Below are 18,130 nucleotides of genomic sequence, written 5' to 3'. Positions count from 1 at the left end.
CATTCTTTTTTATGGCTGAGTAATATTCTGTTGTGTATATATACCACATCTTTATCAGTTCACCTTTCGATGGACACATAGGTTGCTTCTATGTCTTGGCTATCGTAAATAATGCTGCAATGAACATAGGGATGCATATATCTTTTCAAATTACTCTTTTTGTTTTCTTCAGGAAAATACCCATAAGTGGAGTTGCTGGATCGTATGATAGTTCTATTTTTAGTTTTTTGAGGAATCACCATGCTGTTTTTCATAGTGGCTGCACCAATTTACATTCCCACCAACACTGCATGAGGGTTCCCTTTTCTTCAAACCCTCCCCAACATTTGTTATTTGTTGTCTTTTTGATAATAGCCATTCTGACAGGTGTGAGGTGATATCTCATTGTGGTTTTGATTTGCATTTCCCTGATGATTAGTGGTGGTGATCATCTTTTAATGTGTCTGTTGGACATTGTATGTCTTTTTTGGAAAAATGACTGTTCAGGTCCTCTACCCATTTTTTAAAAAATAATTAATTAATCTAGTTTTTGGCTGTGTTGGGTCTTCGTTGCTGCATGCAGGCTTTCTCTAGTTGTGACGAGTGGGAGCTACTCTTGTTGTGGTGCGCGGGCTTCTCATTGCGGTGGGTTCTCTTGTTGTGGAGCACGGGCTCTAGAGTGCAGGCTCATTAGTTGTGGCGCATGGGCTTAGTTGCTCCACAGCATGTGGGATCATCCTAGACCAGGGCTCGAACCTGTGTCCCCTGCATTGGCAGGTGGATTCTTAACCACTGTGCCACCAGGGAAGTCCCCGTCTGCCCATTTTTAAATCAGGCTGTTTGTTTTTTTGATGTTGAGTTGTATGAGTTCTTTGTATATTTCGGATATTAATCCCTTATCAGATAACATTGTTTGCAAATATCTTCTCCCATTCAGTAGGCAGCCTTTTTGCTTTGTTGATACTTTCCTTTGCTGTGCAAAAGCTTCGTATTTAGTTTGATGTAGACCCATTTATTATTTATTTTTTTTGCTTTTGTTTCCCTTGACTGCAGCAACATCCCCCAAAATATTACTCTAAGACTGATTGCAAAGAGTGTACTCCTTAAGTTTTATTCTACAAGTTTTTTGGTTTCAGGTCTTACTTTTAAGTCTTTAATCCATTTATAATTTATTTTTGTGCCTGGCATGGGAGAGTAGTCCATTTTGATTCTGTTGCATGTATCTGTCCAATTTTTCCAACACCGTTTATTGAAGAGGTTGTCTTTTCCCCATTGTATATTCTTACATCCTTCTTGCTGATTAATTGACCATGTTAGTGTGAGTTTCTTTCTGGGCTCTCTTTTCTGTTTTATTGACTTATGTGTCTTTTTTTGTGTCAGTACCATATTGTTTTGATTTCTGTATCCTAGTAGTATAAGTTGAAATCAGCAAGTGTGTTGCCTCCATCTTTGTTTTTCTTTCTCAAGTTTGTTTTGGCTATTTGGAGTTTTGTGTTTCCATTACAGATTTTAGATTTGTTCTAGTTCTGTGAAAAATACATTGGTGTTTTGATAGGGGTTGCATTGAATCTGTAGATTTCTTTGGGGAGTATGGTCATTTTAGAAATATTAATGCTTCCAATCCATGAGAATGGTGTATTTTTACATTTGTTTGTGTCATCTTCACTTTCTTTCATCAATATAGTTTTCAGAGTAAAGGTCTTTAACCTCCTCGGTTAGATTTCTTTCTAGGTATTTAATTTTTGATACAATTGTAAATGGGAATGTTTTCTTAATTTTACTTTTTGATAGCTTCTTGTTCATGTGTAGAAACACAACAGATCTCTGTATATTACTTTTGTATCGTTCAACTTTACTAAATTCATTTATTAATTTGAATAGTTTTTTTGGTGGCCTGTCTAGGGTTTCCTATGTTTAGTATCATGTCATCTATAAACAGTAATGGTTTTACTTCTTCCTTTCCAATTTGGATTTCTTTTGTTTCTTTTTCTTATCTGATTGCTGTGATAATGCCACTTTTCATATATAATACATTTTGTATTGGAAATAGTTATTTTCATAAAACAATGTCTGTTAATAAACAATGAATTTATTTTTATTTTTAAATAAACAAAATTTAAAATTTCACAGTTGTAATTTCTATTGCAGTAAATAGCAATATATCTATATTTTCCCCCTATAAGCAAAAGCTTTTTGGGTTACTTAAAAATTTATAAGTGTAAGAGGTTCCTGAGACCAAAAAGTTTAAGACCTATTGCTCTAAAGTAAACATTTAAAACTCTTAATATATACTTCGTTAGGTACACTTTTAGCTATATTCCACACCTTTTGATAGGTAATATTTTTGTGATAATTCCTTTTTTTTTTTTTTTGGCTGTGCTGCGGGGCTTTGTGGGATCTTAGTTCCCCCACCAGGGATTGAACCTGGGCCCTCGCCAGTGAGAGCACGGAGTTCTAACCACTGGACCGCCAGGGAATTCCCATGATAATTCATTTCTGAATATGTTCTAGTTTTCTTCTTCTTTGATCATTGAGTTGTTCGAAGGTGTGTTTTAAAATTTCCAAATGTATGTGGGTTTTTTCCAGTTCTTTTTGCTGTTGATTTCTAATTTACTGCATTGTGGTCAGAGAATGTGATTTGTATCACAGTTCTTTGAAATTTGTTGAGGTAGACTCTGGCTTCACACCAGTTTTTATAAATGCTTTGTAAGTGCTTGAAAAGATTTTTTTTCTCTAGTTAGTGTCAGTGTTTTTAAAATGCTCTATTGATCAATGAGCAGGTAGGAAAATAGCAAATACTCTAGATACTTTTAGGCAGAGAGAGATTTCATGCAGGTAATAGGTTACAAGGGTGTGGTTAGGACTAGAGCAGCAAAAAGGGTAGAGAGGGTTTGAGAGGAAGAGGGAGGTTGTCTAAGGATCTGGGAGTTGTTACTACCTATGGCTGGAACCAAAGAGCCTGCACTTGCTACTAAGCTGCTGGAGCACTGGTACAAGTTACTGCTACTTGGTAGAACCATGCACACTCCTGCAACTCAGCAAGAACCCAGGAGCTCAACTTTTGCTGATTTTTCTGGAATCTACAGCTGCCAGCTCTTGACTTCAATAGGAGACACCTTCCGTTGGAGGTGTTTCAGAACCAGGAGTAAAATGGGAGGGGGAATGGCATTTTTCTTCTACTTTTTTTCCCCCCGGTACCTTCTTTTGGCAGAATGGAAGACAGGGGAGTCTGACAGAAATAGTTCACAGGCTTTTTTGTCTGCTTGATCTATCCATTACTTTGAGAGATCTTAATAAAATTTCCTACTATGAAGGTAGATTTGTTAATATTCCTTTGCTTGTCTATTTTCAAAGCTAAGTTGGGTATATACAAGTTTTTTTTTATCATTTAAATTTTATTTTATTTTTTACATAGCAGGTTCTTATTAGTTATCTATTTTATACATATTAGTGGGGTGTATACAAGTTCTATGCTTTTGATGAACTGAACCTTTTATCATTATATAGTTTGTTTTTTTTAAATCTCTGTTAGTATTTTTGGTCTTAAAGTCAATTTTACTTGATATTAGTGTAACTTTGTCAACTTTCTTTGGCCTGGTATCTTTTCTGTCCTTGATTTTGAACCTTTCGGTGCCCTTATCTTTTAAAAATCACAAACTGTATATTGTCACCATCCATTTAACTTTATCTTTTAACTAAAGAACTTTCATTTTTTTACTGACTAACTGATATAATGGACTTTATCTTTTAACTAAAGAACTTTCATTTTTTTACTGACTAACTGATATAATGGAATTTCTTTCATTTTGTATGATTTTCATTTGTCCTTTTTTTGTATCTGTATCTTAGTATGGATTGATTTCTTTTTCCTTTTTCTCATTTTGCTTTTTCCACCTCTCCACGTTTGGAACTTATACACTCCTATTCTTTTACAGGTTACCCTAGCTATTTTTGCATTTATTTTGCTGTTATCATTCTAGTTTTTATTTCATACTTTTTGTTACAAAAATTTCAATCATGAGGAAAAGTACAAAAAAGATAGTACAACATCTCTAGTCTTTATGTAGATTCAACAATTAACATTTTCTGTATTTACTTGTTCTTTCATTTATTTTTTTGTTTAATAAACATTTTTTGTTTTTGTTAAGTCTTACTGAGAAAAAACGCACATACCATGATCATTCAAAGTATACAGGCTAATGGCTTTTATTATTCAGAGTTGGGCAACTGTCACCACAGTCAATTTTAGGACAGTTTAATAAATGCTTTTACTAAAGTGTATGTAATATACAGAAAAGTACACAAATCTAAATATAGAGTTCACATATTCACAAAGTGAATGCATCCTTTTAACCACCACATGAAATAGAATAATACTTATACCCCAGGAGCCTCTCTTATGCCCACTCCTAATGACTGCTTCCTCTTCCCAAAGGTAACCACTGTCTTGACTTCTAATGCCATAGGTTACTTTTGCCTGTTTGTGAGCTTTATGTAAATGAAATTATATGATATGGGTTTTTTAAAATTTTTTGGTTTTTGTTTCGTTTGCTCAACATTAGTTTATGGGATCCATGTTCTGTGTGGAACAAATTCGTTTTTATTGCATTGTATGAATATATCACAGATTATCTACCCAATTTACTGTTGATAGGCATTTGAATTATTTCTGTTTTGGGCCTGTCGTGAATAATGCTCCTATAAACATTCTTGTACGTGTGTTTTGTCGAACATATGTATGTTGGGTATATACCTTAGAATAAAATTGGTGGGTCAGAGCATATGTTTATATTCACGTTTACAAAGAAGCACCAAATGGTTTGCCAATTTACACTCCATCGAACCGTGTATGAGAGTTACATTTCTTGAACATACATACTTGCCAACTTGGTCTCTTCAGTTTTTAATGTTAGCCATTTTGGTAGATATATGTTACTATTGTAATATGGCTTTAATTTGCGTTTTTCTGTTCCCCACTGAGGTTGACCCCTTTTTCCTATATTTATTGGTCATTAAGATGCTTTCTGTCAATCATGTGTTCTAGTTTCTCACCAATTTTTCTGTTCAGTTGTTTGTCTTTTTTTTTTTAATTAATTTGCAGGAATTGTGATAGCTAATTTAACATACATAGTTATCAAAATCTAAAGTTTTATCAGTATGTTTGCACTCTTTTCAAAAAATATAATGACCTTGGAAGGCTTTAACTCCCATCACCTGCCTACCAATTTATATGTTGATTGCCCTAATCTTACAGATTAGGCATTTCTGGCTAATATTCTTTATTGCAAATCCAAAATCTGAAAAAAGGCTTAGACTCACAGATATAGAGAACAAATCAGTGGTTACCAGTGGGGAGAGGAAAGGGGGCAGGGGTGAGATAAGAGGCACAAACTATTATGTATAAAAAAAGCTACGAAGTTATATTGTACAACACAGGGAATATAGCCAATGTTTTATAATAGCTATAAATGGAGTATAACTTTTAAAATTGTGACTCACTATAGTGTGCACCTGTAACTTATATAATATTTTACATCAGCTGTACTTCAATTTAAAAAAAGAAAGAGGACTTCCCTGGTTGTCCTGTGGTTAAGACTCCATGATCCCAATGCAGGGGGCCCAGATTCAAACCCTGGTCGGGGAACTAGATCCTGCATACCACAACTAAGAGCCTGCATGCTGCAACTAAAGATCCCACTCGTGGCAACTAAGACCTGGCGCAGCCAAATAAATAAGTACATAAATATTTAAAAAAAAAAAGGGGGCTTCCCTGGTGGCGCAGTGGTTGAGAGCCTGCCTGCTAGTGCAGGGGACGCAGGTTCGAGCCCTGGTCTGGGAGGATCCCGCATGCTGCGGAGCAGCTGGGCCCGTGAGCCACAATTACTGAGCCTGCGCATCTGGAGCCTGTGCTCCGCAGCAAGAGAGACCGCGATAATGAGAGGCCCGTGCACCGCGATGAAGAGTGGCCCCCACTTGCCGCAACTGGAGAGAGCCCTTGCGCAGAAACGAAGACCCAACACAGCCATAAAAAATAAATAAATAAATAAATAAACCCAAAGTTTAAAAAAAAAAAAATAGGAAGAACACTGACATAAATCACAGCAAGATCTCTTTTGACCCATCTCCTAGAGTAATGAGAATAAAAACAAAAATAAACAAATGAGACCTAATGAAATTTAAAAAGCTTTTGCACAGCAAAGGAAACCATAAACAAGATGAAAAGACAACCCTCAAAAATGGAAGAAGATATTCACAAACGAATCAACGGACAAAGGATTAATCTCCAAAATATATACACAGTTCATGCAGCTCAATATCAAAAAACCAAACAACCCAATCAACAAATGGGTGGAAGACCTAAATAGACATTTCTCCAAAGAAGACATACAGATGGCCAAGAAGCACATGAAAAGATGCTCAACATCACTAATTATTAGAGAAATGCAAATCAAAACTACAATGAGGTTCACTTCACACAGGTTAGAATGGGCATCATCAGAAAATCTACAAACAATAAATGCTGGAGAGGGTGTGGAGGAAAGGGAACCCTCTTGCAGTGTTGGTGGGAATGTAAATTGATACAGCCACTATGGAGAACAGTATGGAGGTTCCTTAAAAAAACTAAAAATAAAATTACCATATGACCCAGCAGTCCCACTACTGGGCATATACCCAGAGAAAACCTTAATTCAAAAAGACACATGCACCTCAGTATTCATTGCAGCACTATTTACAATAGCCAGGACATGGAAGCAACCTAAATGCCCATCAACAGATGAATGGATAAAGAAGATGTGGTACATACATACAATGGAATATTACTCAGCCATAAAAAGGAACAAAATCAGGTCATTTGTAGAGATGTGGATGGACCTAGAAACTGTCATACAGAGTGAAGTAAGTCAGAAAGAGAAAAACAAATATCATATATTAACACATATATGTGGAATCTAAAAAAATGGTACAGATGAACCAGTTTGCAAGGCAGAAATAGAGACAGATGTAGAGAACAAATATACGGACACCAAGGGGGGAAGGGGAGGGGTGGGATGAAATGGGAGATTGGGATTGACATGTATACACTAATATGTATAAAATAGATAACTAATGAGAACCTGCTGTATAGCACAGGGAACTCCACTGTGCAGTAGAAACTAACACAACATTGTAAAACAACTATACCCCAATTTTTTTTAAAAAAGTACTTTTTTAAAAAATAAAGTGGAAAAAATAAATTTAAAATGGCTTAGAAATAAAAACTTTTTGGAAGTTGACTACAAATTTTTCTTGTGGCGAAACCTGAAATGAGTGGGTATGCGATTGCCTAGTGTTTTTAAAAATTTCATATGCTGTAAACATTCACATATTTGAGTGTGAAATACTAATTAGTTTGGTGGGGTGCATTGTTATTATTTTTATAAAATCCAGAAAATTCTTAATTTTGAAATATCTGGCCCCAGGAATTTTTACATAAGGAATTGTGAGCCTGTGTTGTTTTATACAATCATTGTTTAGATTTACTTACATATTCACGTATTTTTGCTTCCTATGTCTTCTTGCATCTTTCACCTGTCATTTAGGATTATTTTCCAGAAGGAAATTAAGATTTATTGTTTAGCTGCTTAGTGTTGGTGGTAAACTCTGTTTTATCTGAAAATACCTTTTTTTCACCTGTGTTCTTGAAACTATATCTAGTTTTGCTAGGTATAGGAGTTAAAATTGTCAATTATTTTCACTTAGATGAAAGATAAAATTCCACTTGTTTTCTAAATTCTAGTATTATCTGACTTCAATTATTGCTCTTAAAATGATAGCCATCAGTCTAATTTTGCATATCTTTGTAGGTAATCTTTTCTCTAGTTTTAGGATTAGCTCTTTTTCAGTTGGTGTTCTGTACTTTCACAGTGATGTGTGTGAGTTTGGGATTCTTTTTATTTATGCTGTTTGGAATTCATTCTGGACGTGGACTTGAGGATTGATGTCTTGAACAGTTCTGGGGAATTCTCATGCATTATCTCTTTAAATGTTGCCTCCTATTCTCTTGTATTCTCTTTGTCTCATGTTTTCACCTCTGTTTCTCTGTTACATCCTGGAAAAATTCTTCAGACATCTTCCTAGGTATTAATTCTCTCTTCACCTGTGTTTAACCTACTGTTTAATCTATCCACTAAGTTTAAAAAGGGTTTTTTTTTTTATTTAGGTACACTTCACATGCCATAGAATTCATCCACTTAAAGTGTACAATCAGTGATTTTTTTTTTTTAGTATATTTACCCAGTTATGCAACTGTCCCCATTATCTAATAGAAAATTTTCATCATCCCCAGAGGAAAACCTTGTACCCATAAGCATTCACTGTCCATCTTCTTCCCATCTACTGGCAGACACCAGTCTAATTTTTAGGTCTATAGATTTGCCTCTTCTGGGCATTTCATATAAATGGTATCAACCTATATGTGGTCTTCTGTGACTGACCACTTTTACTTACCATAATGTTTCTGAGGTTCCTCCATGTTGCAGCATGTATCAGTACTTCATTCTTTTTTTTTATGGCCAAATAACATTCCACTGTATGAATACAACAGATTTTGTTTACCTGTACATCAGTTAATAGACATTTGGGTAGCTTCTATTTTTTTCTGTTATGATTAATGCTGTTTTGAACATTTGTGTTCATGTTTTTATGTGGATTTGTTTTCTTCATCCATTGAGCCCTTAAATCTAATTATACAAGAAATACACTTCTACATTCTTGTCATAAAAGAGTCATAATATAAAAGTATATAGTGTAAACAGGGGTGTCCTCTTTCTCCTCCATTTTTGCTGCTAGGAGGGAACTACTGTAAAATAGTTGGATGTGCTTCCTTCTCTCTCTTCCGTATGCGTTTATATGACGTTTGTATAAATCTCTTGCTTTTGTTTTAATATAAAGGAATTATATGTATTTTTGAGGCTTTCTTTTTTTTTCCATTTCAGTATGTTTTGGGATTCTTCTGTTGTTGTTAGTACACAGAGATCCACATCATTCTTAATGGCTGTGTAGCCTTATTTCCATATGCCATAATTTGTAAAATTATTGATAGACACATATATTGTTTCTGGATTTTGCATACAGTGAAGCAGTCAACATCCTTATTAATTTTTTAAAAAAGCATTTACTGAGGAAAAACATTATTTATCAGGCACAGTTTTGAATGCTAGGATTACAAAGATAAGTAGACCATAATCTCTGCCTTAGAGTTGCTCACAGTTATATAAATGCTACAAGAACATAAAGTAAATTAATTGGGGATCTGGTGCTTTTCCAGCTAGGAAGATAGATTTGTATTGCATCAGGTATTTTATGCTATTGTCTTCTGAATAATTTCTCATTTGGTTCTTACTACTTTTTTAAAGTATTTTTCTAGATTCTGAAAAGACAAATTGTTGCCTTAGTGGATAGAACTTGTATTCCCCAGGATTTTTTTTTTTTTTGCTTCTGTTAGTTGCCTGGGGCATTACTTCCTTGACCACTTGATTAAATTCTTGCCTAAGGTTCTCAGCAGGAATTCAGACTCAGACCCATGTGGGTGTCTGCTTGAGATTTTGACATTTCATGGGAGACATTTTTTTCTTCCTATACCCATTGCTAAGTTCTAAGCAGGCAGATTTCATTGTTATCTCTTTCTGTGCCCTTTATCTTATTCACTATTACACTGAGGGGTCATAGTTTTATGCAGGTCTTCCGAGAGATTCCTCACTTTTTGGTCTTGCCCCCCTTGGGTTTGGTGCCCCCCTTGGGTTTGGTAGAAAACCCCAAAGTGAAATCCAACCCTGATCCTTTGAATATTTCAGAGTTCGTGTGTTCACTTTGTTTTTGTTTTCTGTGGAATTATTCAGAATATCTACATTGTGCTGGAAATAAAATTTTGTTTAGTCTTTAAATGCATTCTTCCTTTAGCTTTCAGTATACCACAGTCCTGGTTTTTCTCCCCTTTGATCACTCTCTTTTTGAACACTGCTGTACCCTGAAATCATGTAGAGATTATTTACGTATTTGTCTCTGTTTTTAGACTGTGGGCTCTTCACAAACAGGAATCATTTAGTCTTGTCATTTTTTTGCATCCCAGTCTGATTTTTGAAAATGTTAGTTTATTTTTTAATTTTTTATTCTTTTGGCCATGCTGAGCAGCTTGTGGGATCTTAGTTCCCCGACCCCTGATCAAGGTCACTGCCAGGCCCCCTGGCAGTGAAAGTGCCGAGTCCTAACCACTGGGCCGCCGGGGAATTCCCAAAAATGTTAGTTTAAAATAAGAATGAACACCTTGATTTGTTGAAGCCTTTCCATTTCCTAAAAGGGGGAAAAGTTTCAATAAATAAATGTTAGAATTAAGGGCTATAGAAGTATACTTAGGAAAAAAGTATTTTTTCTTAATTTGCATGAATCAAATTCTACCTTATTTTAAAATAAGGTAAGATCATTTCAGTGCCGTGTCATCTCACCCTGAAAGAAGAAAAATGTTGAAATTGTTTAATATTGTTGAGGGGAAAGTAGTAATTTATTAGTGAAATTATATTAATGTGTATGGTATTCTTATTTTTTTTCTATCACACCCTCCTATTGTTAACCTTCCACCTTTAGTTGATTGTTAAATGAAATTAGAGAAAACATGTTGGGCATTTTATATACAGTTGCATTAGCAATCATTGTCGTATATCTCTACATTTTTAATGTTTTCCCCTCTCTTGTTTATATTTCTCCCTACCCTAAATAAGGATTTCTACCCTTTAGAATAGTTTCTCAAAGTGTCAGTTTTAAATAAAATTTTACAAGATGTGAGGCCTAACTCTCCAACTCCTTAACTTGCTCCATTTTTCATCACATTTTAATATACCATACACTTATTTGTTTTTGTTACTATTTATTAACTCTCTTCTCTCACTAGAGTTTAAGCTTTACAGGGCCAGGAATCTTGTCCGTTTGTCCATTGATGTACTGCCATTATTAGTATCTAAGAGGGATATACTCTCTCCTGGTTTTGATTCATAACCATAAGAGTATCATTTAAATATTTTGTGGCTTGGTTTCAACATATATTAGTGTGGGATGATACTTACACAAATACATTAGTTTAGAAGCTGAACTGTTTTATATATGAATGAGCTTTTTAGGATGCTATTTAAAATACTTAGTCTTTTTTTCTTTTTTTTTTTTTATTAAGAGCATTTCATTGAGTGTGGTATTCTTCATTAAACAGTAATGTTCTCTGTCATACAAATGTAGTAGTACTTTTTTATACAGTCATACCCATCATCCTCAGCTGTCTGAAAAAGCAAAAACTTGAACTAATATATAAGCCAGCATTGATGAAAATGATCAGAAGCCGAGGAGGTAAAGATGGCATCATTGGGATGAAACACCATGTTTTAGCACCGTGCTACACAAAGTGTGGTCTGTGGACCTGTTACTGGGCTGTGCTTTTCATTTTATGAGGACTTGGAAAAATTGTACCTAATTTCTCCGGTTAATTTCAGTGAGGGAGTATAGTATGGTTTAAGAGCAAATGAAGCAATAAATGTTAGCCAGTGTTAAATGCCAGCACTGGAGATGGGTTAGGATTTGTTACACGAAAATAATGTGATATATTCACCAAAATAAGTAAGCCCTTTTGCTTGGTAATGTATGGTGGGGCTAGGGAGGGGGAAACAGCAAATAAAAGAGAAGAGGAGAAAGCAAGAGAATGTCAGTGACTAGAGGTTAGATATTATGACAAGTTATTGATAGTCGAAGAGCAGATGACAGTTAAAAAAATGAAAACTGGGGCTATCAAGCTATCAGAACTATATACTGAAGGATCATGTGGGCTTGTAGACCTCACTGTTGTCTGAGGATGTCACAATAGAGTAATCATTATTTTAAAAAAAAAACTTTTTTTGACGTCTTTATTGGAGTATAATTGCGAGTAATCATTATTAACAGGCTAAATTATGTTCAATACACATAATGTCAGGAATCTGTATTAGAGTTTAGAGTTTTACCATGTTCATTTAAAATTTTTTTGATATTTAAAAGTATTAGTCTTCATCCATTTTATCTCATTTCCTGATCATGCCAGGGAAGCACATGGCATATTCAAACTTGGTTTAACATTATGGGTCTGTGTTGGGATAGGCATTGATATTATCAGTTGGGGGAAATGGAACAGGACTGATTAGAACATAGTGATTACGGTTTTTTTTCTTTTTTCCTTTTTGGCTGTCCCACACGGCATGCGGGATCTTAGTCCCCTGACCAGGGATCAGACCTGTGTCCCCTGCAGTGGAAGCGCAGAGTGCTAACCACTGGGCCTCCAGGGAGTTCCCATAGTGGTTACAGTTTTTAAAGTGATCTTTAAATTGCTTTTACTCTTTTGTATAAAAACTGTATCTTGCGCTTTCCGAGGACTTTAAATCTCATAAGGCTAAGAGTAATAATATGTGTCTGTTTTATTCTGTTGGCCTTTTTACGTCCCCACACTTGACCTTTGCTGTGAAGCAGCTGCTCTAGTCATTCTTGGAGATGTGGTAGTGGAGAAGAGGATACGTTAAGCTCCTGGGCAGCCTTTTCATGTTACATAAATACTTTCCTCGACCCCTGTAGTAAGCTCCAGTCATAGGGAAGAGTAAATCTCAAGAATAATCCCTCGTGTGTACTGAAGCGGGAAAAAGTTTTAGGAACTGAACTTGTGTCACTTAAGTGCAGGGTCACACATCCTAGGATGTTGTAGTAGTCTAGAGATTCTCAACCATCGTTTGATGACGTTCAGGAATCCCATTCACTTTTGTGGTGTTTCCCAACATCTTGTCGTTGATAATAGTTAACTGCAAAAGTTGTCAGTGGTTTTCTTACCCCCCCAAAAAAAGCAGTAAATTTCAGTGGATTCATATCACTTAGATTCATTTGCATTCATGAGGAAGGAGAGAAAGGGAGGTGCTGGCTGGACTATAGAGCCATTGAAAAGCCAAGCCAGTTCTGAAAGTGTTAAATCTTTTTTTTTTTTTTTCATGGTATTTAGATACATCAGGATCTTTTTTACTGAGTATATAAACCCACTTGGGTCTCTTAGAAGAGCTCAAATTCCTATGAGTTTTCCAGACTTGAGCCAACACAAGATGAGGGCTAGATAGAATTTTCAGGTTTACTCTAGATTTGGGATGCTTTAAAACAGTTGGATTCTGGGCCTGGCCTTTTTGCCTGGGGTGCTTTAAAACATTTAGATTCTGGGCCTGGCCTTTTTGCCTTGGAAGACAGATGTACTGCTGTACACAGTCTGGGAATAAAGTGCATATTTATAGATTGAGATCATGTATCGCCAGGTATGTGTTAAATATTGAGAGAAGAATCATTTTAGGCATATTAAATTTACTCAGAAAATTAATTTTTATTTTTCAGGTGGTTCTAGTACTTGAAGAGTCAGGAAAATTAAACTTTTTTTTTGAAAGTGGGTTGTCTACTCTAGCCACTTTTTTTTTTTAGTATTTGTTTATTCGGTTGCGTCAGGTCTTAGTTGTGACAGGCGGGCTCCTTAGTTGCAGCTTGCCAGCTCCTCAGTTGTGGCTTGTGAACTCTTAGTTGTGGCATGCATGTGGGATCTAGTTCCCTGACGAGGGATCGAACCTGGGCCCCCTGCATTGGGAGTGTGGAGTCTTAACCACTGTGCCACCAGGGAAGTCCCCAGGAAAATCAAACTTTTATTAATGACATATATCATATATTTTTTAATGCATATTTTTCCCCTACTTTAACATATCTGAAATCAAGATGTGTCTAATGAGTGGTGTGTAATTGTTTAATTGGTAGCAGTTTTCCTTTCCTAGTATTACATGAAATAATAGTGCGTCTTATGATTGATGCTGTGTCTTAGATTCAGAGAACCATGGTACATTTGTAATATATGTAATTAATTTTCCCATATCTCTCCAGTTTAGGGACAGACAGGGTGATATTTGGCTATGAACCTTTGGAACTGTTAATTTTTAAGCCCCCTTAGCTCCCAGTAGTTTGTAAGTAGTTCTGCTTCTTTACTTAGTTACCTTCTGCAGTTATTTTCCAGTTATCTCCAGTTATCTCCATTCTAGGCTCTCATTTTCACCACTGTCTAGGAAAGCAGCCAATGTTGCCCCGATGGTCTAATAATCTGGTGGTATCACTGCTTTTGCTAGTGTTCTAATGCACGTGTTTCTCATCTACTTTTGCTAACACTTTGTCTTCAAAGTTAGGAGGTGAATGCTTCCTCATGTGATGATAGCTTTCTGTTGATAGATGCTACATGGTATGATCTCTAAACACATGGTATTCTCTCTAAACAGTTATGCTAGTTCTTCACATTCTCAAGTGAGTATGAATTTTCCTTTATTTTTACGTTGAACTCTTTAAGTCCTCTTTTTTTAGCTTCTGTGTTCATATTCAGTTCTTAGAAACGGGTTCTTAGAACCAGTTTCTTAGAAGAGCCAGAGGACCCTTGAGGGACCTGTTTGCTTACTTAAAGACACTTCCTGCCCTCTTTAATGATTATTGTTCCAGGAAGGATACCTAAGAGTGAATTCCCTGTTTCTATGAGCCTGCCAGATACACTGTTTGACCTTCTACTCTTATCTTTTTTTTTTTTTTTTTTCGGTAAGTTTTATTAGTACACTGGTAAATCATTAGTTTTATTAGTATGCTTAATAAGTACTAATTAACCCCCCAAATGTTTGTCCTGCTCTGTCTCTTTATTGCAGAGGATGTGGATGTGCAAGGTAGTTTATTGCCCGATAGCAGAGACAGTAAGGGACTGGCATGAATTGTCTTTTTAATGTAGTGACTCCACCCCTCAATGAAAAAAAATGCTCCAGTGAATGTCTTGGATTCTGACCTGTGATAGTGAAATTGAAATGGATGATTTCAATGGATGAAAATGGATGATAGTGGATGATAGCCTCTTCTAATGGGGAGAGGTTGGAGCAGAGGTTCTGTATTAATCATCTTTCGCTGTGTGACAGATTACCCCCAAATTTAGTAATTTGAAAGAACAAGCATTTATAATCCCATGTAATTCGAAGGGTCTTGAAGCAGAGAGTTGGATTCTGCCTTGAGTTTGCAGGCAGTATACTGGCTCCAGCTGCAGTCATCTGAAATCTTGGCTGGAATTGGAGATTCCAGATTGGAGATTCTTCCAAATCATCCATGGTTGTTGGCAGGCGGCCCTAACCTTACCGCGTAGGCCTCTGAATTGGACTGTTCACAATATGGCAAGTGATTCTAGAGAGAATGACCCAGATGTAAATCATAATCTTTCATAACCTCATCTTGGGAGTGACATACCATCATTTCTGCTGTATTCTATCGGTTACACAGACCAACTCTGGTACAGTGTGGGAGGGAACTACACTAGGATGTGAATACCAGGAGGCAGTTACTTGGAGATTCTCTTGGAGTTTGGCTATACCACAGGCCCCTTTCTTTGTGGACATATAAGAAGTTGTGTCAGGGTGGGGGAAACTTTTCTTTTTCCACAGTGCTCTTCACCGTTATCTCCAGGAGACCTAGGAATAATTACACCAACACGAGTCTTCTTAACTTGCCTTTATATCCTGTTTCAGTTGGTAGCTATGCAAATCGACCTTCCTTTATATCTTAATTCAATAACAAGGGCTGTCTTCCTTGTCTTAGTAAAGTTTTCAAGGTCTGGAGGATTTCCACAGCAGTGTTTCCCAAAATGTAGTCATTGAAAGAAGACTTTTCCAAGATGCCCTACACTGAGAGGATTCCAGTACTTTCGGAAGCCTGTGTGTTATCTTCCTCCCCTTAGAGAATCATTGTGCAAGTTAGTATATCAGAAGTCTCTGAGAATTCCTGCTTTAAAAAAAAATCCTTTTTTTTGTTGTTGTTGAGCCCAGTGTTTCTGAAAATTTACTTGATCACAGAACCCACATTTGTTGACAGAAGTAGGATAAATTAAAAACCCTCTTCTAACATAGACACTTACAACGAATATATTCCTCCTTTATTCAAAACAAATTGTTTATGCAGCTTTATTTCTGTATTTTGGATAATTAAAATTTTTCTAAACTAATTTTCAATTTGTAATTTTGCATTTTGGAAGGCAGCTGAGGTCAGAAATTGCAATTAGTTGATATCTTATTTTCCATGTTACTAGCAGTTATGATATTGCACCATCTGAGGAAAAGTTTTCACTTTTGGCAATTTAAAGAGCCATTGATTCTTAGCAAAGAAGGGAGGAGTTTTTAATTCTGTAGTGTTGTTAGATGGTGGTAAGCTTATTTAAAGGCATTATGAATTGAAAAGATCTAGAAACATTGCTGTATTGATAGTAATATTTCACTGTCTAGAAAAATCAGAAACTAGCTTTTAAGTAGAGAGTTGTTTGGAGTTCTGAACAGAAATCCATGCTTGTGTGCTTTAATCCAAGAAAAGATGTTCATTAAGAATCTTTATAATGTTACATGCACTTCTAATAACATTGGTTATTTTGCTTTTAAACCCGTAAATTATGGGCTGCTGTGGTTTTTGTTTTGCTTTGTTGTATACTGAAAAAGAATGTCCACTGATGATAACAAGGGAAGAACTGAACAATAAAAGCTGTACAAACAAGAATGCAAATACATAGCCATTTTGGGGCATCTAGTATGTGAAAAAATAACTTTATGTATCTCAGGCCCTGGTATGTTATATTCTCGTGTTGAAAGATTAGATTATATGTGAATGATCCTATTTTAAGGAAATAAACAGGGGCTGTAAATTGTAAATTAAAATTATTTTAAACTTTTTCAAAAGACTTTTTAACTTAATATAGTTCTTCTGGAAAGCCTGTCTGTCTGAAATGATGCATTTTTTAAGGATTATGGAGAACTGTGGTTTTTATAATTGAAAAGCAGTAAAGGAAACCCTGCTAAAACTTTTAAGCATTTATAACCTTATAACTTTAATGGAGTAGTTTTGAAGTTTTATAGGTAGCTGGCTGCTCTTCATAACCACTTTACATCATCAATGTTTACAAATATATTTAGAAATATTTTGAAAATAGATTGTGAATTATAGGACAGGCAATTAAAAATTTGAGAATTAGGCATGTAAAATATATAGAAGATATAAGGGGCTTGTAAAGGAAAAGGCATGAGCATTTGGACGAAATTTAATCAAGGATTTCAGACTGTGTGCATACAAGTATATTGTATTATGTTGTAAGGAAAAAAAGTACAAGTTATTATTGATACTCTTTTCTAGAAACGACTACAGAAGGAACTGTTGGCTTTGCAAAATGACCCACCTCCCGGAATGACTTTAAATGAAAAGAGTGTTCAAAATTCAATTACACAGTAAGTGTTTAAGTTTCAAAGTTCTTGTTTGTTTTTCTTTTGTTATCAATGTAATGTATGAATATATACTCATTTTAAAAATACAGAATTATTTTCGTATTTCATCCCATTCTCTTCCACCAAGAGGTAAGTACAGTAAACAGATCTTATTCTGTGCATTTATATATACAATTTTGTTTTATAAAAGTCTCCTGCTAATGAGGCAGCGTTTAAAAACTTTGGTCTGACTTTGTTATGAAATGTTCTTCACCTGTAATAGAGCAGTTTGGTATGAGGTTATTTATCAGACTTTTCAGAAACATTTAAGGCTCTGAAGAGAATGACAGTCAAGAGGTATCTCTATCCCTGTCCCCTGAACATATTACGTAGTTGCTTTCTTTACAGAAGGGTAGCTAAATGAATGTCAGACTCTTAGCATTCTCATTTAATAGATAAGAAACTTTTCCATGAGGATGAAAAAGTGAAGGGTAGAAGGAGGACGTAGAAGTATTCTCTAATTTAGCTCCTTCCGTGGGAGTGGAGCAGAAGTCTCTTCCCAGGTATGTGCCAAGAAGAGTAGCGATATGGGTCCCCTCCGTTAAAAATGAGCATTTGAATTAGTTTAAAGTGTTTTCAAGAGTATCATCCTAAGATTTCACAACCCAGTGTGGTCTGTCCTTACAACTCCTTTGATTTAACAATTCTGTTAGACAAGAGTAAATGTTCTAAAATGGGAAATTTTTAAGCAATTGACTCTCTCCTTTAAAAAAAACTCCAAAAATGTAAAAGGGGTAGAAGCCAACAAGAAAAAGTTTACTGTAGACCAACTTGTAGGA

At 35.5% G+C, this 18,130-nt stretch overlaps 1 protein-coding gene across 1 annotated transcript in view; it reads left to right on the top strand.

Moving 5' to 3' along the window:
• UBE2W (ubiquitin conjugating enzyme E2 W) overlaps positions 1 to 18,130 on the top strand; it is a 74,329-nt gene that overhangs the window by 23,125 nt on the left and 33,074 nt on the right. The window contains exon 2 of the mRNA XM_068525860.1: positions 17,224 to 17,315. Within this exon, the coding sequence (XP_068381961.1) occupies positions 17,224 to 17,315 (92 nt within the window). The remainder of the gene's footprint in view (positions 1 to 17,223; positions 17,316 to 18,130) is intronic.

The sequence above is a fragment of the Eschrichtius robustus genome, chromosome 17, assembly GCF_028021215.1.
Source record: "Eschrichtius robustus isolate mEscRob2 chromosome 17, mEscRob2.pri, whole genome shotgun sequence".
Lineage (NCBI taxonomy): Eukaryota > Metazoa > Chordata > Mammalia > Artiodactyla > Eschrichtiidae > Eschrichtius > Eschrichtius robustus.
Note: the sequence above shows the minus strand (reverse complement) of the source record. Positions and strands in the feature narration are given on the sequence as shown.